The 26,747-nt window shown below is 40.9% G+C and overlaps 1 protein-coding gene across 2 annotated transcripts in view; it reads left to right on the forward strand.

Annotated features, from left to right (window-relative positions):
- rasgrf2b (Ras protein-specific guanine nucleotide-releasing factor 2b) overlaps window positions 1-26,747 on the forward strand; it is a 230,526-nt gene that overhangs the window by 145,346 nt on the left and 58,433 nt on the right. Inside the window, exons 16-17 of one of the 2 annotated variants that reach the window (XM_072582334.1) lie at window positions 11,047-11,109; window positions 21,344-21,508. In XM_072582334.1, coding sequence (XP_072438435.1) covers window positions 11,047-11,109; window positions 21,344-21,508 — 228 coding nt within the window. The remainder of the gene's footprint in view (window positions 1-11,046; window positions 11,110-21,343; window positions 21,509-26,747) is intronic. The other variant, XM_072582343.1, reaches the window with a different exon arrangement.

Consider the following 26,747-nt stretch of genomic DNA (forward strand, 5'->3'; position numbering starts at 1 on the left):
TCAATGGATAATTGCTAGTAAAGTGAAAAGAAAATAAGAGAGGCCCACTGCTAGATTTTGGTGCTTTAACTCATTTATCATTTATTTATGATTAAAACTTCAGTTTTTTGTTATCTTTTAATATTCTTAGGACTCTTGTGATGCAGTGGTAGTGTCCCTACTCTAGATTCAGAGGCACAGGTTCAAGTCCCACCTGCTCCAGACGTGTGTAATAACATCTGTGAACAGATTGACTATTAAAATAGGTAAATTAAAAAAAAAAATTCTGAGGGTTCTTGTGGTGCAGCGGTAGTATTCCAAATTATGGGCCAGGAGGTCTGAGTTAAAGTCCCAGCTGCTCCTGAAGTTTGTTGTACTATCTATGAACAGGTTTATTAGGAAATATTTTTGAACATTCTGTCCAATTGGTTCCAAAATTTAAGGTAATCCGCACAGTATTACAATGCTGGTTCAAAACTTGGTGCTAATAAGTAACAATGTAAAAAGCAGTTTTATATCAATACAACTATTGTCAAAAATTAGTTACATTTTAGATTTAAGAAGTTAAATAAACCACTTAAGAGATTAATTCACTGACTAACTTCACAGTCATTTATTGCCCCCATTATTCAGGTACCATATCTAGGATGCTAGCTAATTTTTACAACGTAATAATAGAACGAACGTCTTTTTTAAATTTGCTTTGATGTTTGAAAGGAATCTGGACCTTACCATTACTGACATTGTTATTCTTCATATCATGCAACTCAGGAGATATCTTTCTATGATGTAAGCAAGAGAATTTTATTTTGTAGTCGGTGGAATGGTATTCCAGATTTGATCTTTATTATTGTTTTCAAATTGGCATTTTTTGAAGCACTGGAGTTTTTAGAAAACATAAAGCTGGATAAATCCCTAGGAGCTTACCAAGTACATCCCAGGACGCTGTGGGAAGGTGTGGAAGAAAATGCGAGGTGCCTAGTAGAAATATTTGTAACACCTATAACTATGAGTGAGGTTCTGGAGGATTAGAACGTGGCTAATGTTGTGCCTTTATTTAAGTGGGGTGGTATGGTGGCTCAGTGGTTAGCACTGCTGCCACACAATGCCAGGGGACCCGGGTTCAGTTACCACATCGGGCAGCTGTCTGTGTGGAGTTTGCACATTAGTCAGGGGTAAATATAGGGTACGAGAATAGGTCCTGGTGAGTTACTCTTTGAAGGGTCAATGTGGACATGTTGGGTCAAAGGGCCTGTTTTCATTCTGTAGGGAATCTATCAAAGGCGAAAAGGAGAAGCCTGAGAACTATAGACCTATGAGCCTGACGTTAGTGGTGGATAAGTTGTTGAAGCTGATTCTGAAAGATTGGATTTACATGCATTTAGAAAGACAAGGACTAATTAGAGATATCCAGCATGGTTTTATCCAAGGGAAGTCCTGTCTCTCAAACTTGATTGAGTTTTTTGAGGAAATAATCAAAAAGATTGATGAGGGCATAGTGGTAGATGTTGTTTATATGGACTTTAGTAAAGCCTTTGACAAGGTTCCAAATGGTCGACTAATTAGTAAAGTTAGATCACATGGGATTCAGGGCAAGCTTGTCAGTTGGATACAAAGTTAACTTGACGTTAGGGGGTTGTTTTTTGGACTGCATGCCTGTGCCCAGTGGCTTTCCATGGCAATGAGTACTGGGTTCACTTTTGTTTGTCATTTAAATAAATGATTTGGGTGACAATATAGAATGCATAGTAAGTACGTTTGCGGATGACAACAAAATTGGTGGTAAATTGGACAGTAAAGAAGGTTATCTAAGATTACAAAGAGATCTTGATCATAGGGTTAAATAGGCTGAGAAGTGGCAGATGGAGTTTAATTTGGATAAATGCGAAGTAAGGCATTTTTGTAAAACAAGAAAGGCAGGAGGGTATAAAAGACATTGGTGAGGCCTCTTCTGGAGTACTCTGAGCAGTTCTGGCTGCCCTGCCATACAAAGGATATTATTAAATTGTAGAAGGTACAGAAAAGATTTACCAGCATGTTGCTGGGAATGGAGGGGTTGAGTTATAAAAATAAGCAGGATAAACTGGGAAGTTTTTTTCACTAGAGCGTTGGAGGTTGAACAGTATCCCTCTGGAGGTTTAGAAAATCATGAGGGGCATACATAGGGTGAATAGCAAGAGTCTTTTCCCTTGGATGGGCAAATTCCAAACTAGGGGGCTTATTTTTAACATAAGAGGAGAAATTTTTGAAAAGAATATGAGGGGCAACCTTTCTACACTGTGTGTGGAATGAACTATCCGAGGAAGTGGTGGAACGTAGGTACAGTTTCAACATTTCAAAGACATTTGGATTAGTACATGAATAGGAAAGGTTTAGAGGGATGTGGGCCAAATGCAGGCAAGTGGGATGAGTTTAGTTTGGAAAAATGTTTGGCAAGCACTTCTTGGACCGAAGGGTCTGTTTCCATGCTGTACGACTCTGGTTTATGTGCTGTGTCTTACTGCCTTACTATATTCTATTTTTGTCTCCCAAACCTGTGGTCACTTTTCTCAGAAGTCCATGTTTGAATCCCTTGAACCAGGCTTCCTTCCCTGTCAGAGCTGAAATTACTGTTCCAGAAAGTTGCAAGTGATAACCTACGGCAAGCTACCCCTCCTCATTTTATGATTAGATTAGATTAGATTACTTACAGTGTGAAAACAGGCCTTTTGGCCCAACAAGTCCACACTGCCCCGCCGAAGCACAATCTACCCATACCCCTACATCTACCCCTTACCTAACACTACGGGCAATTTAGCATGGCCAATTCACCTGACCTGCACATCTTTGCACATCCACAGCTTTTGACCAGATTGACCACAAGACGCAATCTTCTTCCAAAGTCTCTCCTTGCCCAATAGGGGGGCTTGTGATCATCTGATTCCGTTCATTCACAATCTCCCCCAACACCACCACCACCACCACCACTACTCTGACAAATTCATGCTCGACCACTTCCTATTTTTAACCAAAATGCTGCTCTTCTTTATCACCATCATTTCTTATGGCTCTCGCACTGTTTCTAATTTCTCTGACATTCGGTGCTGGATGAGAATAAATTTAAAATATTCAAAGTCTCTTACCATTACCTTTGATCTTCACCACAAATTAGTCTCCTAACCACCGGTCCCCATCCCTTTTCCAGGTAATCGCTTGAGGTAAAAATCTAACCATATGTAACTTGGTGCTGTATTTGACCGACAGATGACTCACTGACCACATATTTACCCCATCACCAAGACTCACTTCCAGCTCCATAACATCTTCCAACTTTATACCCTCAGCCACCAGAGTTTTTATTTCTATGTTGAATATTCTAATGCCCTCCTGGCCAACATCCTTTCTTCCACCTTATACAGACTTGAAGTTCATCCAAAATTCTGTTGTCTGCAATGTAACTAGGACAAAATCTACCTCAAAAAGTGATGGAGGCAGAATGATGTAAAAGTTTGAAGTTGGAGGAAGATAGATTCTTGTAGGGCAATGGAGTCAAATGTTACCAGCGGTCAGTGCAAATGTGGAACTCAGCACAAACAGATAAACTATGATCTAATTGAATAGCTGAGTTGGCGGAGGGACTGAATGGCCCACTTTTTTGCTTCCAGTTCCTGTGTTTGTATGCAAGTCCCATTAACCCCTTAATTCTGTGCTCACTGAGCAACGTTAATTCAGACCAGAAATAGCTCAGTTTAAAAATTCCCAGCCTTGTATTCCAATCCCTTCATTGTCTTGCTCCTCCTGATCTCTTCAATCTCCTCTAAACCTATAACCTTTCTGACATCTTTGCATTCCTCTCCTCCAATTCTGGTCTCTTGAGTATTCTGATTTCTACTTTTCCCTAATTTCATTTGATAATGCTCCAGTAAAACTCCTTAGAAAATTTATGATCCCATGGTGCAGGCATAATTCAAAATAATCAAATTTACTGAAAGACCCACAATGTAGAATAAACAAGGTTCCACTTTTTATGACTTCTATTTTAATGTCAGAATCAGAACCGACATTAAACATTAACAGACAAAAGACACTTTGTATAAAAAGGTCACTTGCATTTAAAATGGTTGATGTCACAGAGGTATGTGTTACATAATGACAGCAGCTGAGGCACTCCCTGTAAACTTGTGGCATGAGAGCGCTTCTCAGTTCCGTGTCGTATTAGTATTTATTCGTGTGTGATATCTCCTATCCCCTATCTCCTTCTTGGTCTTGTCCTTTTTGTCTGTGTAAATGTAACAGTTGCTGTTGCTTTGTTTATTCTTATGATGATTCCCAGTTATCCACCACACCATAGTATTTTAAACAATTCCATTTAAATTAACCATGAGTAGTTTAAATTATTGCTGGGAGCCTCGCTTAATTCCAAAAGGCGACAGACAAATTGTTCACTTTGAGGACTGGTGTGAGAAACGCTGGCTGGTAAATAGTGATTCCTCGAAATTTACTTCAAAATGCATGGCCTCTTATTTTTGTCAAAGTATGATACCCATGAATTTATTTGCAATATTTCAAAAAGGACAGTTCTGAGCTGTCTTTTTGGTTTAGAAGGATAACTAATGGTAATTCTTGCCCCCACAACCATTCTAAAGTTTTAACCCCTGTAGTGGAGCATGTTACTGAGAGAAATGTTGGTCTATTATTGTATTAAAATTTTGATAGCATTATTATTTTTCTAAACATGCAGCTTTTCCATCAGCATTTTCATGAAGTCTAATCATATGCTTACAATGGAGAGGAATTATAGAAAAATTTGCCTGAAATCTGAGAACCAAATAGTTATTTGAATGCTGATACAACTGAGCCCCAAAGAAAATCTTACTTGATTGACAACTCTAGTTCTTTGACCCATGTTGTCAATCACACAATGTTTACTTAAACAAGGTTAAATCATTTCCAATGCTTGCAGTTTCTTATACTGATACTTTAAAGGATCTGGAAGACTGTAGTAAGTGGAATGTCATGACCTAATTACATTTTTTCACATTCTGTTGTCACTACAGTGTTCTGTTTCTGTGCGCAGTTTATGGGATAAATGAGTGTGGAAGTCTTGTAGGCGAAAGTGAGGACTGCAAATGCTGGAGATTAGAGTTGAGAATGTGGTACTGGAAAAGCACAGCAGGTCGACAGCATCTGAGAAGCAGGAAAATCAGGCCTCATTCCTGATGAAGGGTTCTTGCCTGAAACATGGAAGTCTTGTAGCCTGGTACAGGGGTATGAGTCATGGGGGTGAATGGGGTAGTATAGCCTGTTATGAAAAGCCATTGGCAATGGATGGGGGGAATTGCCTGGCATCAGCAGCATGAAGAGCCATAAATTGGGACATAGTCTGACATAGAGATAGTGAGGGCCAAAAGGAAGTGAATGGGGCAGTTTCGTTGTCAGAGGAGGATTTTTTTAACTTAGCATTCACAATTTTCCTCATGTAATCTATGATTCACATGATTGCTCAGGTTTCATGAGTCCTTTAAAGCTGGCTGAACTCCATGGAAGTTGTAGAGGACTCAGAATTGTCCTTCTCCAGTTAGGTCAGGAGTTCCAGGTCTGGTTTGTAACCTGAACCAGCACACACCCTTACCACACATACCTGAGAATCAGGAACCCTGGAATTAGGACCCACCACTATTATCAAAGGGCTCCCATGTCCATTCTGGCTGAGTAAAGATCAAGGTTGAAGATTCTTCAAAGTGATACAGAGAGGATAGATGACGCAGCAAAAATTTAGCAGGTAGTGTATAATGAGGGAAAGTGTGAGATTAGCCGTTTTGGCAGGAAGCATAGAAAAGCAGCATGTTTCTTCTTAGAAAGAAAGAGACTTCAGAAGGATCTGGGTGTCCTTTTACAAGATCACATAAAGTTAGCATGCATGTAAGAGTAAGTAATTAGGGAAAGGCAAAAGGAATTTTGCTCTTTACTGGAAGGGGCTACGTTCTAAAAGTAGGGAATTCTTGGTGAGAACACACCAAGGATATTGTGTGCAGTTTTGATCTCCATTCTTTAAGGAGGGAGATAGTTGTCTTGGAAGCAGTCCAACAATGGTTTACGAGGGTGAATCCTGGAAGGTTGCCTTGTGGGGAATTGTTGAGTAAGTTGGATCTATACTCTTATTAAAACATGGAAAATTCTGAAGTTTTTTTTTACTTTTTTTCACTGGAAATGGACATCACTGTAGGCTGTCATTTATTGTCCAAGTCTAATTTTTCTTTAGAATCTTTTTGTGGTGATAGGGTATTTGCTAAGATGATGTTTGCTCTTGATAGAGGAATCTAGAACTAAGGGATACAAATTAAAAATAAAATGTTCCTCATTAAACACTAAAATGTCTTTTCTCATTGGGTTATTACTCCTTAGAGTTGTCTTCCATAGAGACTAATGGAGCCAGGTCATTGAATCTATTCAATGTTGAATTAGGCACTTTTTGATCAAGAAGAGAGTTAAGGATTACATAGGGCAGGCAGGAAAGTACAGTTAAGGCCATATTTTGATTGACTTTGATTTTTAGTGAATGGCAGAGCAGGCTCAAAGGGCTAAATAGTCTACTTCTGCTATTTCTGATCTACTTAAGGAATTAGAATAAACTAACAAAACCAAATATTTGCCTTTTGTACCAAATTTCCAATATCATGTTTTGTACCAAACCTTGCAATGTACAATAGTTGAAAAGTGTGGTGCTAGAAAAGCACAGCAGATCAGGCAGCATCCTGATGAAGGGCTTATGCCTGAAGCGTTGACTCTCCTGCTCCTCAGATGCTTCCTGACCTGCTTTGCTTTTCTAGTGCCACACTTTTCGATTCTGACTCTCCAGAATCTGCAGTCCTCACTTTCTCCTTGCAATGTACTTTATCCATATTTGCAAATGATAAAAAAAAAGGTGGAAAGACAAGTTGTGAGGATCACTCAAACAGTCTGCAGAGTGATATAGACAGGTTAAGTGAGTGGACAAGAACTTGGGAGATAGATTATAAGGTGGGGAAATGTGAGCTCATGCACTTTGGTGTGAAGAATAGAGGAGCTGAATTTTATTTAAATGGAGAAAGATTGCAGAAAGCTACATAACAGATGAGTTGAGAAATCCTCATCCATGAATCACACAAAGCTAACATCCAAGTTCAAAGGTAATGGGGAAGGCAATTTTTATGTTGGCCTTTTATACTCCATTCCTTTTGAGATAAAAATGTGAAGGTGTTGTTAAACTATGCCTGGCACTCGTCAGACCACAGTTTTGGGGTCCTTCTCCAAGGAAAGATATAATAGCTTTGGAGAATATCCAGAGAAGGTTCACTTGGCTCGAAACAGGTCTGGAGGGACTGTATTATGAGGAAAGGTTGAGTACATTTGGATCTGTACTTGAAATATAGAAGAATGAGAGGTGACGTTATTGAAACATATAAGATTCTTAGAGGTAAAAATGAAAATTGTTTTTACACAGTGCCTGTGGGAAGAAAGCAGAGTTGACATTTTGATTTACTTGATGGTAGGAAGCAGAAGGTAACAGTGGAAGGATGCTTGTCGGACTCCAGGCCTGTGACTAGTGATGTGCCTCAGGGGTCGATGCTGAGCTCATTGCTGTTTGTTATTTATTTCAATGACTTGGATGAGAATGTACAAGAAATGATTGGTAAGTATGCAGATGACGTTAAAATAGGAGGTATTGTGGACTGTGAGGAAGATTGTCAGAAATTACAGCAGGACATTGATCAGCTGGGGAAGTGAGCTGAGAAATGGCAAATGGAATTTAATATGTGAGGTCTTGCATTTTGGAAAGTCAAATCAAGGTAGGAGTTTCATGGTGAATGGTAGGGCCTTAATAAGGAGTGTATGGAACAGAGGGACCTTGGAATTCAGGTGCACGGTTCTCTAAAAGTGGACTCACAGGTATACAGGGCATTGAAGAAGGCTTTTGGCACACAGGCCTTCATCAGTCAGGGCATTGACTATAGAAATTGGGAAGTTATGTTGCAGTTGTTCAGGAGGATAGATCAAGTGAATCCTTAGAAGAGTATAAAGGCAGTAGGTGTATACTTCAGAGGGAAATCAGGATGGCAAAAAGGGGACATAAGATAGCTTTGGCAAATAGAATTAAGGAGTATCCAAAGGGTTTTTACAATATTTTAAGGACAAAATGGTAACTAGGGAGAAAATAGGGCCCCTCAAAGATCAGCAAGGTGGCCTTTGTGAGGAGCCACAGAAAATGGGAGAGATACTAAATGGGTATTTTGCATCAGCATTTACTGTGGAAAAGGATTTGGAAGATATAGACTGTAGGGAAACAGATAGTGACACCTTGCAAAATGTCCAAAATACAGAGGACAAAGTGCTGGATGTCTTGAAACATATAAAGGTGGATAAATCACCAGGACCTGATCAGGTGTACCCTATAACTCTGTGGGAAGCTAGAGAAGTGATTGGTGGGCCTCTTGCTGAGGTATTTGTATCATCGATAGTCACAGGTGAGGAGCCGGAAGATTGGAGGTTGGCTAACATGGTGTCACTGTTTAAGAAGGGTGGTAAGGACAAGCCAGGGAACTATAGACCAGTGAGCCTGACGTCAGTGGTGGGCAAATTGTTGGAGGGAATCCTGAGGGACAGGATGTACATGTATTTGGAAAGGCAAGGGCTGATTAGGGATGGTCAACATGGCTTTGTGCATGGGAAATCATGTCTCACAAACTTGATTGAGTTTTTTGAAGAATTAACAAAGGGGATTGATGAGGGTAGAGTGGTAGATGTGATCTATGTGGACTTCAGTAAGGCATTCAACAAGGTTCCCCATGGGAGACTGATTAGCAAGGTTAGATCTCACGGAATACAGGGAAAACTAGCCATTTGGATATAGAACCGGCTCAAAGGTAGAAGACAGAGGGTGGTGGTGGAGAGTTGTTTTTCAGACTGGAGGCCTGTGACCAGTGGAGTGCCACAAGGATCGGTGCTGGGTCCTCTACTTTTTGTCATTTACATGTATGATTTGGATCCGAGCATAAGAGGTAGAGTTAGTAAGTTTGCAGATGACACCCAAATTGGAGGTGTAGTGGACAGTGAAGAGGGTTACCTCAGATTACAACAGGATCTTGATCAGATGGGCTAATGGGCTGAGAAGCGGCAGATGGAGTTTAACTCAGATAAATGCGAGGGGCTGCATTTTGGGAAAGCAAATCTTAGCAGGACTTATACACTTAATGGTAAGGTCCTAGGGAGTGTTGCTGAGCAAAGAGATCTTGGAGTGCAGGTTCATAGCTCCTTGAAAGTGGAGTCACAGGTAGGTAGGATAGTGAAGAAGGCGTTTGGTATGCTTTCCTTTATTGGTCAGAGTATTGAGTACAGGAGTTGGGAGGTCATATTGCAGCTGTACACGACATTGGTTAGGCCACTGTTGGAATATTACATGCAATTCTGGTCTCCTTCCTATCGGAAAGATGTTGTGAAACTTGAAAGGGTTCAGAAAACATTTACAAGGATGTTGCCAGGATTGGAGGATTTGAGCTACAGGGAGAGGCTGAACAGGCTGGGGCTGTTTTTCCTGGACCTTCGGAGGCTGAGGGGTGACCTTATAGAGGTTTACAAAATTATGAGGGGCATGAATAGGATAAATAGGCAGTCTTTTCCCTGGAGTTGGGGAGTCCAGAACTAGAGAGCATAGGTTTAGGGTGAGAGGGGAAAGATGTAAAAGAGACCTAAGGGGCAACTTTTTCACGCAGAGGGTGAGATGTGTATGGAATGAGCTGCCAGAGGATGTGGTGGAGGCTGGTACAATTGCAATGTTTAAGAAGCATTTGGATGGGTATATGAATAGGAAGGGTTTGGAGGGATATGGACCGGGTGCTGGCAGGTGGGACTAGATTGGGTTGGGATATCTGTTCGGCATGGACGGGTTGGACTGAAGGGTCTGTTTCCATGCTGTACATCTCTATGACTATGACTCTGTGACCTTGGTAAGGCCGCACTCGGAGGCTGAGAGGTGATCATATATAAGTTTATAAATTCATGAGGGGCATGGATAGGGTGAATAGTCAAGGTAGAGGGAATAGATTTAAGGTGAAAAACTAAAGATTTATAAGGGATCTAAAAGGCAACTTTTTCATGCAGAGGGAGGTGTGTAAATGGAATGAGCTGCTAGTGGAAATGGTGGAAGCGGGTACAATTACAATATTTAAAAGTCATCTGGATGGATATATGAATAGGAAAGGTTTAGAGGAATATGGGCCAAATACTGACAAATGGGATACCTGTTTAATGTGGATGAGCTGACCAAAGATTGTATTTCTGTGCTGTACATCTCTATGACTCTAATCTGGGGAATTCTTTACTGCAGAGGGCTGTCAAGCTTGTGTTGTTAAATGCATTCAGGGCTGAGATGATAATATTTTGAATCATAGAAGCCCCTACAGTGCGAAAGCAGGCCATTCAGCCCATCAACTCAAACCAACTTGCATCCTATCCAGACTCTACCGTATCCCTGTGACTCCACATTTCCCATGGTTAACCCACCTGACCTGCGTATCCAGAGTTGCTATGGGCAATTTAGCATAGCCAATTCACCTAACCTGCACATGTTTAGACTGTGGGAGGAAACTGGAGCACCCAGAGGAAACAGAAGCAGACACTGGGAGAATGTGCAAACTCCACATAGACAGTCACTCAAAGGTGGAATTGAACCCAGGTTCCTGGAGATGTGAGGCAGCAATACTAACCTCTGAGCCATCATGCCACCACAGGAAGGGAATCAAGGGTTAGGGAGAAAAGGCAAGGCAGTGGAGTTTAGGATTATCAGATCAGCTGTGATCTCATTGAATAGTGAAGCAGTTGGTGAGCTAAATGCTTCACTTCTACTCCTGTGTTTTATGATCTTATGTTTCTCTAGCTGACATGATTGAATCATCCTTTATGTTTTCATCACAGTGAGTGATAATGTGTTTCCTTTTCATTCGCACATAAGCACTTAAATATTTATGGTAAAAATAATCTAAAGTTCTTGAAAAAGATGTGCAGACTGTTGGTTTTAAAAAGAAATTAATACTTCACACTTGGCATACTCAGGGCTACGGCAGAAATATTATATTAGAAACATTCCCCTCAGCCAGCAGCTGCTAAGACTTAATGGTAAGCTGTGTCGATGAACCTTAGATAAGGCACTCAAAGTAGTTGGACTGCACATAGGAGAGAGCTAAAGCTAGATCCCAATAATGGAGGTCAGGTGCATCTGTAGACTAATGAAGCTTTAGTTTCTTGGTTTATCGTATCATGGTGAATTTTATCAGGGCTTCTTCTGTTTGGCTACCAGCAGAGTTCTGTCAAAACCCTGTTCGAACCAATAGAACAAAAGAAGACTCAATGAAATTCATTCCCATGGTTTCAGTCTCCTGATTGGATTGGTGCCTTATAATCTGTACAGCAGAGTGAATATTCCCAATGCTTATTTTCACATACGATAGACTGTGTAAAATTAGTAGCATGTCCTGGGGAGAAAAAAAGTAATATTTTCCATAAAATCAATATTGCTTGCGGCTATGCATTTTTAATCAGCATCGGGAACAAAACACTACAATAGCAAGATGAAGAATTATGCTGGAAATTCACTCCCTGAAATGTATTATAATGCAGGCAGTGATCTAGCTGTAGGGTTCAAATGACAAACAAATTGCTTTCATGGTAGGATATCATTTGAACTCCTCAATGTGATTACAGCCTTGCAATTCACTGAGGGGTGCTGACAATTTCTCCTTGCATTAGTTTATTACTCTGTTCTCAAATGCATTGTAAAGTAAAAGTGCGGATTTTCTGGCTGCTTATTCCACCATTTGGGATCATTCTCATTGTTAGATCAAGTCCCAGGAAAATGCCAGGTGGTGTTTTTATTGTAGCTTTTCAAATTGGGACTTTGCAGTAATAAGCAATATCATAGATGTAGTGGATAGTGCATAGAAAATTACATTAATTTCTTAGAGACCCTGGTGACATTTTTTGAGCCATTTTTCAAATTTCTTTGAAATTAAACTAGTCTGTAAATGAAGACGATATACATACAACCCCTATTCATTAAGCAGCTATACATTGGTTTTTGACAGTGTGTATCCAGCTTGCTAACTTAAATAGAGGTCTTCTATAACGCAGTTTGATTTTTGACTTGGAGATTGCATTGGTTGTACACATAGGAAGTTATCAAGACTTATAATTCTGTCAGTGTCTTCTTTGAATACAATGAACAATCACTAAGATCAGGAAACTTTCGTGTGATTGATAATTCAGTGCAGCTTCCTTGAATTTATTAGCTTGGTTTATTTTATTTGCAAGTGGCTTCCACAGCTCTCAGCTCCTTTTTCTTGCTTGTTCATTTGCCTGATAACTTCTATGTTGTTCTCTTGTGGACCTGGATGTGGCTTGTTCGATCAATTTTTATTGTTCACCCTGTAGTTACTCTTGAGAATTTACTCTTGGTGGTGAGCTGCATTCTTGATCCACCGCAGTTCATGTTTTATAGGTAGACCTACAAAGCTGTTAAGGAAGAAGTTGTAGGATTTTGTCCCAACAAATGCTGAAGGGACAATGATCTATTCCCAAGTTAGGATGGTGAGTGGCTTGGGATGGAAGATGCAGCTGGTGGTATTCTCATATATCTGCTGCTTTTGTCCCTTGTCCTTCTAGATGGAAATTGTTATGGATTTGGAAGGCGCTGTTGGAGGACCTTCGGTGAATTTCTGCTGTGCATCTTGTAGATGGTACACTTCGACTACTGAGTGTTCATGGTGGTGAGAGTGGGTGTTTGTGAATATGATGCCAATCAAGTTGGCTTCTTTGTCCTGGATGGTGTCAAGCTTCTTGAGTGTTGTTGGAGTTGCACCCATCCAGGGAATGTCAAATATTCCATCACACACTCGACTTGTGCCTTGTAGGTGGTGGACAGGCTTTAAGAAGTCAGGAAGAGAGTTATTCACTGCAGTATTCCTTGCCTTTGACCTGCTTTTGTAGCCACTGTGTTTATATGTTCAGCTCAGTTTACAGTTTCAGGATTTTAATAGACGGGGATTCAATGGTGCTAACACTGAATTTCTAGGGATGGTGGTTAGAATGTTTCTTGCCTGGTGAATAGTCTTCAGAATCCTTAAGGGGGAAGATGTGCAGCCAGAAGTCAGGTGCACATTGACACCAATGACATAGGTAGGAAGAGGGGTGGGGAGGTCATTCAGGAGCTCAGGGAGTTAGGCTGGAAGCTAAAAGCTAGGACGGACAGAGTCGTCATCTCTGGGTTGTTGCTGGTGCCTCGTGACAGTGAGGCAAGGAATAGGGAGAGAGTGCAGTTGAACACGTGGCTGCAAGGATGGTGTAGGAGGGAGGGCTTCAGGTATTTGGACAATTGGATTGCATTCTGGGGAAGGTGGGACCTGTACAAGCAGGACGGGTTGCACCTGAACCAGAAGGGCACCAATATCCTGGGAGGTAGGTTTGCTAGCAGTCTTCGGGGGGATTTAAACTAATTTGGCAGGGGGATGGAATCTGGACTTGTAGTCTAGCAAGTAGGTTAGCTGTTTTTCAGGATGTCCAAGAATGTAGGGAAGCTGTGGAGAAGGTAGCACTGACAGGGAATACTTGCGGACACAGAGATGGGCTCAAGTGTGTATACTTCAAAGCAAGGAGTATCAGAAATAAGGTGGGTGAACTTAAGGCGTGGATTGGTACTTGGGACTACGATGTTGTGGTCATCACGGAAACGTGGATAGAAGAGGGACAGGAATGGTTGTTGGAGGTTCCTGGTTACAGATGTTTCAATAAGATTGGGGGGGGGGTGGTAAGAAAGGAGGGGGGGGGTGGAGTTGCTAATTAGTAATGGTATAACGGCTGCAGAAAGGCAGTTTGAGGGGGATCTGCCTTTGGAGGTAGTATGGGCTGAAGTCAGAAATAGGAAAGGAGCAGTCACCTTGTTGGGTGTTTACTATAGGCCCCCCAATAGCAGCAGAGATGTGGAGAAACAGATTGGGAAACAGATTTTGGAAAGGTGCAGAAGCCACAGGGTAGTAGTCATGGGTGATTTCAACTTCCCAAATATTGATTGGAAGTTCTTTAGATAAAGTAGATAGGACAGGGCGGTGTTTGTGCAGTGTGTCCAGGAAGCTTTTCTAACTCAGTATGTAGATTGTCTGGCCAGAGGGGAGGCCATATTGGATTTGGTACTTGGTAACGAACCGGGACAAGTGATGGGCTTGTTAGTGGGTGAGCATTTTGGTGATGGTGACCACAATTCTGTGACTTTCACCTTGGTTATGGAGAGAGTTAGGTGCGTGCAACAGGACAGGTTTTACAGTTGGGGGAAGGGTAAATATGATGCTGTAAGACAGGATCTGAGGAGCATAAATTAGGAGCATAGGCTGTCAGGGAAGGATGTCGTTGAAATGTGGAACTTTCTCAAGGAACAGATACGACGTGTCCTTGATATGTATGTACCTGTCAGGCAGGAAAGAGATGGTCGTGTGAGGGAACCTTGGTTGATGAGGGAGGTTGAATGTCTTGTAAAGAGGAAGAAGGAGGCTTACATAAGGTTGAGGAAACAAGGTTCAGACAGAGCATTAGAGGGATACATGATAGCCGGGAGGGAGCTGAAGAAAGGGATTAGGAGAGCTAAGAGAGGGCATGAAAAATCTTTGGTGGGTAGGATAAAGGATAACCCCAAGGCATTTTATGCGTATGTGAGAATGTCGAGAACGAAGGTAGGTCCGATCAAAGACAGTAGTAGGAGACTGTGTATTGAGTTGGAAGAGATAGGAGAGGTCTTGAATGAGTACTTTTCTTCAGTATTTACAAATGAGAGGGACCGTATTGTTGAAGAGGAGAGTATGAAACGGACTGGTAAGCTAGAGGAGATGCTCGTTAAGAAGGAAGATGTGTTGGGCATCTTGAAAAACTTGAGGATAGACAAGTCCCCTGGGCCTGATGGGACATATCCTAAGATTATATGGGAAGCAAAAGAGGCAATTGCAGAACCGTTGGCAATGATCTTTTTGTCTTCACTGTCAATGGGGGTGGTGCCAGGGGACTGGAGAATGGCGAATGTTGTGCCCCTGTTCAAAAAAGGGAATAGGGATAACCCCGGGAATTACAGGCCAGTTAGTCTTACTTCGGTGGTAGGCAAAGTAATGGAAAGGGTACTGAGGGATAGGATTTATGAGTATCTGGAAAGACACTGCTTGATTAGGGACAGCCAGCACGGATTTGTGAGGGGTAGGTCTTGCCTTACAAGTCTTATTGAATTCTTTGAGGAGGTGACCAAGCATGTGGATGAGGGTAGAGCAGTGGATGTAGTGTACATGGATTTTAGTAAGACATTTGATAAGGTTCCCATGGTAGGCTTATGCGGAAAGTCAGGAGGCATGGGATAGTGGGAAGTTTGGCCAGTTGGATAGAGAACTAGCTAACCGGTCGAAGTCAGAGCGTGGTGGTAGATGGTAAATATTCAGCCTGGAGCCCAGTTACAAGTGGAGTTCCACAGGGATCAGTTCTGGGTCCTCTGCTGTTTGTAATTTTTATTAATGACTTTGAAGAGGGAGTCGAAGGGTGGGTCAGTAAATTTGCAGACAATACAAAGATTGGTGGAGTTGTGGATAGTGAGGAGGGCTGTTGTCGGCTGCAAAGGGACTTAGATATGATGCAGAGCTGGGCTGAGGAGTGGCAGATGGAGTTCAACCCTTCCATTTTGGAAGGACAAATAAGAATGCGGAATACAGGGTTAACGGTAGGGTTCTTAGTAAGGTGGAGGTGCAGAGGGATCTTGGGGTCTATGTTCATAGACCATTGAAAGTTGCCACTCCGGTGGATAGAGCGTGTAAGAAGGCCTATGATGTATTAGCGTTCATTAGCAGAGGGATTGAATTCAAGAGTCGTGAAGTGATGTTGCAGCTGTATAGGACCTTGGTAAGGCCACATATGGAGTACTGTGTGCAGTTCTGGTCGCCTCATTTTAGGAAAGATGTGGAAGCTTTGGAGAGGGTGCAGAGGAGATTTACCAGGATCTTGCCTGGAATGGAGAATAGGTCATATGAGGATAGTTTGAGAGTGCTAGGCCTTTTCTCATTGGAACGGCGAAGGATGAGGGGTGACTTGATAGAGGTTTATAAGATGATCAGGGGAATAGATAGAATAGACAGTCAGAGACTTTTTCCCCGGGTACAACAGTGTACAACAAGGGGCCATAAATTTAAGGTGAAGGGTGGAAGGTATAGGGGGATGTCAGGGGTAGGTTCTTTACCCAGAGAGTGGTGGGGGCATGGAATGTGTTGCTTGTGGGAATGGCAGAGTCAGAATCATTGGTGACCTTTAAGCGGCAATTGGATAGGTACATGGATAGGTGCTTAAGCTAGGACAAATGTTCGGCACAACATCGTGGGCCGAAGGGCCTGTTCTGTGCTGTATTGCTCTATGTTCTATGTTCAAAGCCTTGAGTCCAAGTTTAATGTCTTTGGGTAGGATCTTAAATTAGCTAGTCTCCTGCTGTGGGACCAGTGCTGGTATAGCAATAAAAACCTGTTTAAAAATCACAAATTCAAAGCTCATATGTCTCTGGTTTATAGCCCAATTCATTAATAATGTCCAATTATATCTGCTAATTTAGAAACTTGACTTTTTAGCAATGATCTTTCACAGTATGAAAGTTGTGGGGAAAATTGTTAAGAAGTTTTCAGCAAAAGGTTTCACTTCCTCTTTGTATCTCTGAGGAAATCAAATTCTTTAAGTCGCCAGAAATCTTGTTACACTTGCAATTACCCGTAAAGAAAAGGGAATTAAGGTTTATCCTGCTCAAAGCAGACCAAGTATACAGTATTTCAACCTGCTATCTGAAAGAGTAGATGGTTTATCGTTCTCTTTCTCCACTTCTGAGTTCAAACTAATATTTCTGCCAAGATTTGAGGCTTATATATAGAAATGTATCCTTTTAACAGCTTTTGTTTTTCTTAGCACAGTAACTTGCAACATTTTGGATTAATGTCAATATTTTCTGAATTTCAGTTTCCTTTCTAAACCAATTTTTAAAAACTTTGTCTGTTTTCAGATGTCTGTTGTTGACAAACAACTTCAGAGCTTCCTACTGTCCTGCCATTCATTGGGTACTCCCTTAACCTGAAACTCCTTCCTAAGTATATCACCTCTCACATTTCACTGTTAAATTCCATCTGCCACTAATCTGCCTGTCTGACCAACCTATCTCCATCTTCCTTTAAGCTAAGACCTTATTCCTTTCTATTGACCACGTGTCCAATCTTCATGTCATCCAGAAATTTACTTATCAGCTACCCCCCCCAACATCTTTATTATTTTATATATAAAACAAACAATAAGGGGCCAAACATTGATTACTATGAAATGCCACTGTTCACTGGACTCCATTTACACAAGCATCACACTCTGTATCTTACCACTACCCAGTTTCAGATCCAACTTGCCAAGATACCCTGAATCCAATGTGCCTTTATTGTCTTTATCAGTCTTCCATGTGGGTCATTATCAAAGGCTTTGCTGAAATCCATTTAAAACACATCAACAGCGTCACCATAATCTACACACCTTCCCCAAAATTGCAGTCAAATTTGTTCATCATGACCTCCCTCTAACAAAGCTATGCTGACTATCCTTGAGCAAACCTTGCTTCTCTAAGTAGAGATTAATTCTTTTCATCAGAATTTTCTCCACGAGTTTCCCTACTATTGATGTGAGACTCACTAGTCTGTAATTTCTTGATTTATCTCTAACCCATTTCTTGATAAATGGACTCTACTCCTCAAAACCTCAATCTCTTTGTTTATCAATAATTTATGTATTTATAGGATCATAGCTATATAGAGATGTATAGCATGGAAACAGACCCTTTGGTCTAACTCACCAACGTTGACCAGATGTCCTAACCTAATTTAGTCCCATTTACCAGCACTTGGTCCATATCCCTCTAAACTCTTCATGTTTATTCATATATACATCCAGATGCCTGTTGAATGTTGTCATTGTACCAGCCTCCTCCACTTCCTCTGGCAACTCATTCCATACATGTACCACCCTCTGCGTAGAAAAAGTTGCCTCTTGGGTCCCTTTTAAATCTTTCCCTTCTCACCCTAAACCTGTGCCCTCTAGTTCTGGACTCCACCACACCAGGGGAAAGACCTTGTCTTTTTAACCTACCCATGACCCTCATTATTTTTTAAACCTCTAACGTCACCCCTCAGCTTTCGATGCTTCAGGGAAAACAGCCTGAGCCTATTCAGCCTCTTCCTGTAGCTCCAATCCTCCAACCCTGGCAACATCCTTGTAAATCTTTTCAAGTTTCACAACATTGTTTCGAGAGGAGGGAGAGCAGAATTGTACATAATATTCCAAAAGTGGCCTAACCAATGTCCTATACAGCTGCAACATGACCTCCCAACTCCTACACTCAGTGCTCTGACCAATAAAAGAAAGCATACCAAACACCTCCTTCACTGCACTATTTCCTGCAACTCCACTTTCAAGGAACTATAAACCTGCACTCCAAGATCTCTTTGTCCAGCAACACTTCCCAGGACCTTACTATTAAGTGCATAAGTTCTGGTCTAATTTGCCTTTCAAAAATGCAGCACCTCACATTTATCTAAATTAAACCCTATCTGCCACTCCTCAGTCCATTGGCCCATCTGATCAAGATCCTGTTGTCCTCTGAGGTAATCATCTTTGCTGTCCACTACACCTCCAATTTTGGTGTCATCTGCAAACCTACTAATTATACCTCCTATGTTCACATCCAAATCATTCATATAAATGATAAAAAGCAGTGTACCCAGCACCGATGCTTGTGGCACTCTACTCCACTGGTCACAGGCCTCCAGTCTGAAAAACAACCCTCCACCACCATCCTCTGTCTTCTACCTTTGAGCCAATTCTGTATCCAAATGATTAGTTCTCTATGTATTCCATGTGAACTAATCTTGCTAGCTGGTTTGCCATAAGGAACCTTGTCGAACATCTTAGTGAAGACCATGTAGATCACATCCATTGCTCTGCCCTCATCAATCTTCTTTGTTACATCTTCAAAAAAACACAAAAAGGTTTGTGAGACGTGATTTCTCACACACAAAGCCACGTTGACTATCCGTAATCAGTCCTTGCCTTTCCAAATACGTGTAAATCCTGTCCCCCAGGATTCCCTCCAACAACCTGCCCACCGCTGAAGTCAGGCTCACCAGTCTTTAGTTCCCTGGCTTTTCCTTACCACCTTTCTCAAATATTGGCACCACGTTAGCCAACCTCCAGTCTTCTGGCATCTCACCCGTGACTATTGATGACTCCAATATCTCAGCAAGAGGCTCAGCATTCACTTCCCTAGCTTTCTAACTCTACCTTAAAATTACTCAAAGTCTTCCACCACCTTTTGTGGAAGACAGTTCCAAAGATTCTCAAGTCCCTGTGAGAAAACAAAAATCTCCTCATCTTTGTTTTAAATGAATGACCCTCCAGTTTTAAACTCTGACCACTGGTTTTTAGAACATGAGATTCTTATCCACATCTATTCTGTCAGGACCTATTAAAGATTTATTTTCAATCATGTTGCTTCTTACTACTATAAACTCCAGTCAAGATTAGAGTGGTGCTGGAAAAGCACAGCAGGTCAGCAGCATTCGAGGAGCAGGAAAATCGATGTTTTGGGCAAAAACCTGATTTCCTGATGAGGGGATTTTTTTTAAGCTTCCCTTCAGAGTAAACAATAACATAAGTTTTCCTCTAGGTTTTTAATTTACTGTACCTACACAGTAGCTGTTTGTGATTTATCCGTTAGTTCTCTCACCAGGAGCAGTCCACTGGTCAGTGCAGCTAGACACAATTCACAAAGCTTTTCACCATAATGGAGTACCCACTATGCCCTGTCCTCTAGCCTATCCCTCAGCTATCGGTGACAATATACATGATAACTTTATTTCTCCTAACCTTCTTTTATGCTTACTTTCAGACTTCCAGCCACTCCACCACCATTCCAATGTTTGTGAATCTTGAGGTGTTGAGGAGGTCAGAGTAGTCAGTTAGATCTGTGGGAGGTATAATGTAAACAATGGGCAACCTCTGGTGCCTGCCCTCTATGGAGCCATCCCTTAATTGAAACCTTCAGTGGACTCTGCTGGCTATGCCAAGATGTGGGACATGTGCCAGTCTTGGTGTCAGAGATGGTTCAGTCAAAAACATTTTATTGCAAACATTTTGGCAAAAAAATGCAAACTCTTAACTTTCCATCCTAACATTTCTTTAAAAACATCTTCTCTAAAATTAACCAACACAACTGATTTCCAAGCCTTCTCAGTCTTAGCTGCTTGAGTTGGTCTGAGTCTTGTCATTACCTTCTGAAATGCACATCCAATTACATTCTCACTGACATCAGGCAAGTGGAAAAATAGAGAATAGGCTTTTGTTCTCCACATCGCTGGTTTGTCTAATATTGGTGTCCATCTTGGTGAAAGGTAGATCCAGGACAGAGAGTCTCCTGTCTCCTAGATCTTTAAGGAGGACTTCTGACTTCATCAGAAAAGCCAATTATGTTTGCTGTGTATGTGGCGATGCCTAGGTATCCAATGGATACCAAAATAGGCACAATTGTGCTAACAGGTGTCACCAAAACCTCTTGTTTGTGGCTTTAATGTTGGAGAGGGTTCTGTTGCTTTTGGATTTCTGTTCAGTGTTGTAAAGAGATATGACATTGTTCTTTGAAGTTTCCTGGTGGGTTGAGCATACACTAGCAAGTTATGCAAGAGTTCATTTAGACTTTGGGTTATACAGTTAAACTAGATTAACCATTCAGTGTGTATATCTCATAACTTTTAATTCCAAAATTTCCCAAAACCAAAATTGCCTCTTCACTCGAGTACATCAGAGTAACTCTCTCCACCGGAAAAATATATAACTTGCCAGCACAATAATGGTATCATTATCATTGAGGAAATTTAGGGCCAAGATGTTATATATTGCACATGCAAAGACACAATGTGCTGTATATAACTATATAATAGTAAACCTTCCATAGATTTCTAAAGTTGATTTCTGCAATATATACTGAAGATATATGGATAGATGCACATTGTCTTATGAAAGAATGTTTTGTAACAATCACTTGATATTCTGCATAGCCTAGTATTAAAGTTTCATTTGGAAACATTTTACAATATTCTGCAACTGACAAAGGAAAGGAATTCAAATCTCACTAATGGCTTAAATAATGTCATTAGGGTCAAGCATAAAGTATTAGAATAACATACTATTTATTGCTTAAACTTTGCTTTAACTGCATGTGCTTACATACTGGTAAAATTCAGACTTTTCTTTGTGTGATTAAATTATACAGTTCAATCCGGTGTGTTGGGACCTGGCTGCAGGGAGATGGACAATGTACGATGCTCTGTGTCTCCTACTTCAGCATTTGCCATTGCCACAGCAGCAGCAGGACATGGGAGTCCACCATCCGAAAACTCTGGAGTGCAAGAAAAGTTTAGACGAGTTTCAATGGGAGGTAATGCTACCTTCTCCTTTTCATTTTTATATCTTCAAAATGCCAATTGGTTGAAATTATCAAGAGGGATTCCTTGAAGAGCCAAAGCAGGTTTGTGAGCAAATGAAAGAGAAAGATAGCCAGTTACCGCAAATGACAGGAATCCACCTGTGTCTTTGTTCATTGATGCCTTGGCCTCCTAACAGTGGTTCACATGTACTCTCCCTCAAACTCACCCACTCTGTGTAGTTTCTGGCTTCCTCTATACTGAAGAACGCAAAAGGATATTGGGTAACCTCAGCAGATTTTTGTGACTTCTATTAATAAGACAGCCCCTCAATTATTCCCTTATCATTATGAAAGAAGCCATTTCATTGTCACTATCTGACTAAACAAATCAAGACAACCTTTCAGAAATATATTTCACCTTGTTCTGAGACACAGTTTGTAGGTTGTTCTTAGGTGTAGGGTGAGAGGGGAAAGATGTAAAAGGGACCTAAGGAGCAACGTTTTCACGCAGAGGGTGGTGCGTGTATGGAATGAGCTGCCAGAGGAAGTGGTGGAGGCTGTTACAATTACAGCATTTAAAAGGCATCTAGATGGGCATATGAATAGGAAAGGTTTAGAGGAACATGGGCTAAGTGCTGGCAAATGGGACTAGATTAGGTTAGGATCCGTTTCCGTGCTGGATGTCTCTATGACTCTATGCCTATGACTCTATCTTGTTCTAAAAAAAATCCTATGACTTGTGGGTTGACTTCAAAATCTTCAAAAGTTTGGTTACATTTCTGATTTTCTTTTGCGATTCCTCTATTCACATTTCCTCTGCAGTCTTCTATTTTTGAACCATGTTTAATGCTCCCTGGTTTTACTAATATTTGTTTTCAGGTCTGCCTGAGATGAACTTATGTGATGCATAACTCTTTGCATTTCCACCTTGTAATTTATGGTGAACTATGCTAATTTGTATAATTACTCAGCAATGGGTTTCTGGACTCAGAATTACGCATGCCACTTGCTTAATAGACAAGTGATCATCTTCCTTTGGCAGGGAAGTTTGAAGGCTTTTTTTAGGGGATGTATTTGACTCCAATATGACACACACAGGCATAAACATTTGGAACTGTTTATCATCTGTGACAGGCCAGATTCTGGCAATGATTTTCATTCCTGATGAAGAGCGTACGTTCAAAATGTAGACCCTCTTGCTCCTCGGATGCTGTCTGGCCAGCTGTGCTTTTCCAGTGCAACACTTTTTGACTCTGACCTCTAGCATCTGCAGTCCTCACTGTCTCCAGCAATGATATTCCAACTAACCTGGCTCTTTACTGGACCTGAAAGAGACAATTACCATTGTAACTGCAACCAGTGAAATTGCAAGACAATGTCTAATAGAGAATGTCCAGGATGATTGTCTTCATGGGCTCCAAATCAAACTGTTGGCACATCATATTGCGATTATAAATCTAAATTTAATTTCGTATTTTAATATATCAAGTTGCAATATTACTAGACAATGTACTCAAATTTAAGATTCCTACATTAACGAGCAGTAGCTTTAAGATCAGCATTTTGAAAGCCATCAGGCCAATCAATGTCAAACAGGATAAAATTACAAAAACACCATAAACACAAATAAAACTGAAATTACAATCTTCATTGGGCCAGGTTGTCAGATGTTCCATGTATCCCTTGGGCTGTTTTGAACACCCGTAGGTAACGTGTAGCGCCTAATGTGTAATAAAAGGCAATTAAATTAGGGGACTTCAATTTCCTGAAATTAATTGGTGTAAAGGGTTCAGAGAGGGTGGATTTCTTGAAATGTATTCAGGAGAGCTTTTTATTTCAACCTGTAGAAGGATCAACAAAGAGCAGTACTGGACCTAATCCTGGGGAATGAAACCGTATGGTGTTTGAGATGAGTATGGGAACATTTTAGTATTGCATCCACAACACAGTATGATTAATGTTTGTTATGGAAAAAGAGAATGACGGTTTGCAAGAAAGTGTTTTGACTTGGTAAAAGACGGATTTTATTAAAATTAGGGAGGATCTAGTCCAAGTAAACAGGGAAAACCTTCTTTTGGGAAAATCCTCAACAGAGCAGTTGGGTAGGACAATGTTCAAATGTAAATAGGGAGAATACTTACATAACACATTCCTGTTAGGCTGAAATGGAGGAACAACAAGTCCAAAGAACCCTGGATGCCTGGAAATATTCACGACTGGCGAAGAAAGGAAAAAGAGACTTTAAGCAGACACAAAGGAAGCAAATCAACAGAGAGCCTAGTGATGTTTAGAAAGTGAATGGTCGCAGGGGTGGAGAAACGTTTTAAAAAAAAAGCAATTGGAATAATAAAGAGGGAGCATGAGAAAACATTATTGGGTAAAAATTAGGCAGAATCCAAACATGCCCCCAAGCCATTTTTTGGGAAAGGAGCCAGTAAATTACTTTACTTAAAGCTCATGGATCAGATGCCAACCATGTCATGCTGCCCCTGCACAGTGCAGGAATGTGGCAAATGCCAGTGACAGACCGGACACCTGCACTCCAGTATAACATTGAGAGCCCTCCTACCTACTTGGCTACAACTGTGACCGCAGTCAGCACTGAACTCCAGTAGCTGTGACCATTGCATTTGAAGTCCTTTAAGTGTGTTAAGAGGTTCCCTCAAGGTGGAGGTATCATCTGCAACAGGCCGAAGTTCATCAAGTTATCCAGATATTAAAACCCTCCCACTCCTATTGTTGGATGTTAAGCATGTCCTTCAGCCACTAGTTAGCTAATTCAGGAGCAATGAATGCAGTCATTGTCCACATTTGATGTTAATGATGGGGGCCTGACTTCGAGCAGAAAACCTGATCTTTAACACTCTGTCTTTTTCCCCAGTCGCTGCCAAATCTCTGGAGCAATTCAGGCATTTTGAGTTTTTCTTTTAGATATCCAGCGTCTGCAGTATTTTGCATTAGTGTTCTATCTTAGCTGAGATTGTTTTGCTGTGGGAATCCAGCATTTGCAGTTTCATCTTGAGATGAAAGTGACAAATATCTACTGATACTTCTATTGACACAGAAAATGTATAATTCAAGCAAGCCTTACTATTGCAAGTGAAATATCACTGTGCTGGTACACTAAATCTGGAGGATGTAATCCTGGCAGTTAAAGCAGGAGACTAGCAGAACTAGCTTCTATTTTGAAGGATGTTCTACATTTCATGATGCCTTTTAGCAGTCTTTCCCAGGCTATCCAGATGCAATGTGTTATTGTCCAGGATAATTAGTTTTGTGATACTAACCGCTCCTTGCAGTTTTAAACTTCTGACTACTTTTAACTGAGTGGTGCTCTAATAAGAATGCTTACCTGCACCTGGCTGTTTATCATTGTTTAATCTCTTGAGTAAATTCTGCAGAGAAATGCAATGACAAAGATGAGAGCAAATGTTGGATTAGCTTTTTTGAAGCCTAATTTTCTGAGGTAATTTTCCAGCTCAGCGAGCAAACCTGCATCCAGAACCTCAACCTGAGCTACAAATCTTCTCAAAACTCGCTTTCTGAAGTAAGTTTGAATATATCCAAAGGTTGCGTGCAGCAGCAAAAATTGGCTGCCAAAATCTAGCAGGTGGCATAAGAAATAAGAAGGCAGGAAACTGAGTTTTGAGGTTAGTGCCAGAACAATGCAGCCCTCACAGTTCCTTTTTTAAAAGCTTGTGACTTGGAAGTGTTGCTGCATGAAGTGGGTGTGAGGAAGGTTTGCCACTTCAGAGACTGTGCTGAACAGAAAGCCGGTAACAAACCTGGCAGTGGATGATGGTTAAGTTCACCTCCTGTACATATAATATCCACAGATTTGACAGCCCACATGGAAAATGTTAGAACAAATTATATTGTACTTACATTTTTAGGAGGCATTTGATAAGATACCACATCAAAGGAAAATAAAAGCTATGTTATAGTGCTTAACATATTGCTGTGGATCAAGATTGTTTGATTTGATTTGATTTGATTTATTATAGTCACATGCCTACATACAATGAAAAAGCTTTGTTTTGTGAGCAGTACAGGCAGACTCTAGCAAGCAACGAAATACAGATCATAGGGAGTTTAGACAGAGTGAGGCATACAAAGATATTGTAGCACAGGAGGTGCACAAAGCAAGATCAACATTATTTGAGGTTAGAGAGATCAATTCAGCAGTCTAACGCAGGGAAGAAGCTGTTCTTGAACCTGGTAAACAGGAATCGGGGAGAAAGAATAAATGGGTCTATTTCAGGCTAGCAGGATATCAAACGTGATGTGCCCCATGGGTCGGTGCTGGGGCCTCAACTCTTTACAATTTATATAAATGATTTGGATGAAGGGACCAAAGATAGCAAAGTGTGCTGATGACACAAAGATAGGTAGGAAAGTAAGTTTTGAAGATGACAGAAGGAGCCGACAAAGGGATATAGATTGGTTAAAGGAGTGGGCAGAGATCTAGCAAATAGAGAATAATGTGGGAAAGTATGAAATTGTTCATTTTAGCAGAAAGAATAAAAACAAATTATCTAAATGGTAAGAAGTTATGGAACTCTGAGACACAGAGAGATGTGCATGTCCTAATGCGCAATTTCTGAAAGTTAGCATGTCACTCCAGCAAGTAATCAGAAAAGCTAGTAGATTGGTATGTTTTATTGTGAGAGTATTGAATGGAAGAGTAGGGAGGCTATGCCTCAGTAATACAGGGCATCGGTGAACCTGCATCTGGAGTAATGTGTACTGTATTGGTCACCATTCTTCTGGAAGAATGTTAATGATTGGAAGCTGTTCAGAAAAGATTTAGTAGACAAATACCGAGAATGAGCAGCTTGTCTTATAAGGCAAGGCTAGGCAAGTTAGAACTGTATCCACTGGAGTTTAGAGTATCAGATGTAACTTACTAGAACTCGAGGAGGATTGACTGGGTGAATATTGAAAAGACGTTTTGTCCTGTGGGAGAGCCTAAAACTAGGGATCAAAGTTTAAAATAAGATGTCACCCACTTAAGGCAGAGTTATGGAAATATCTTATTTTTTTCTGAAGATTGTGTATCTTTGGAATTCCTTTCCTCAAAAGGCAGTGGATACAGAATCATTAAGTATTTTTAAGACAGAGCTAGATAGATTCTTGTTAACCAGGGGATTTAGAGATTATCACGGGTTTGCAGGAAAGTAGATCAGAGGTGCAAATAAGATCAATCATGATCTGAATAAATGACACAGTAAGTGCGATGGACCGAGTAGCC

This window comes from Chiloscyllium punctatum, chromosome 2 (assembly GCF_047496795.1).
Source record: "Chiloscyllium punctatum isolate Juve2018m chromosome 2, sChiPun1.3, whole genome shotgun sequence".
Lineage (NCBI taxonomy): Eukaryota > Metazoa > Chordata > Chondrichthyes > Orectolobiformes > Hemiscylliidae > Chiloscyllium > Chiloscyllium punctatum.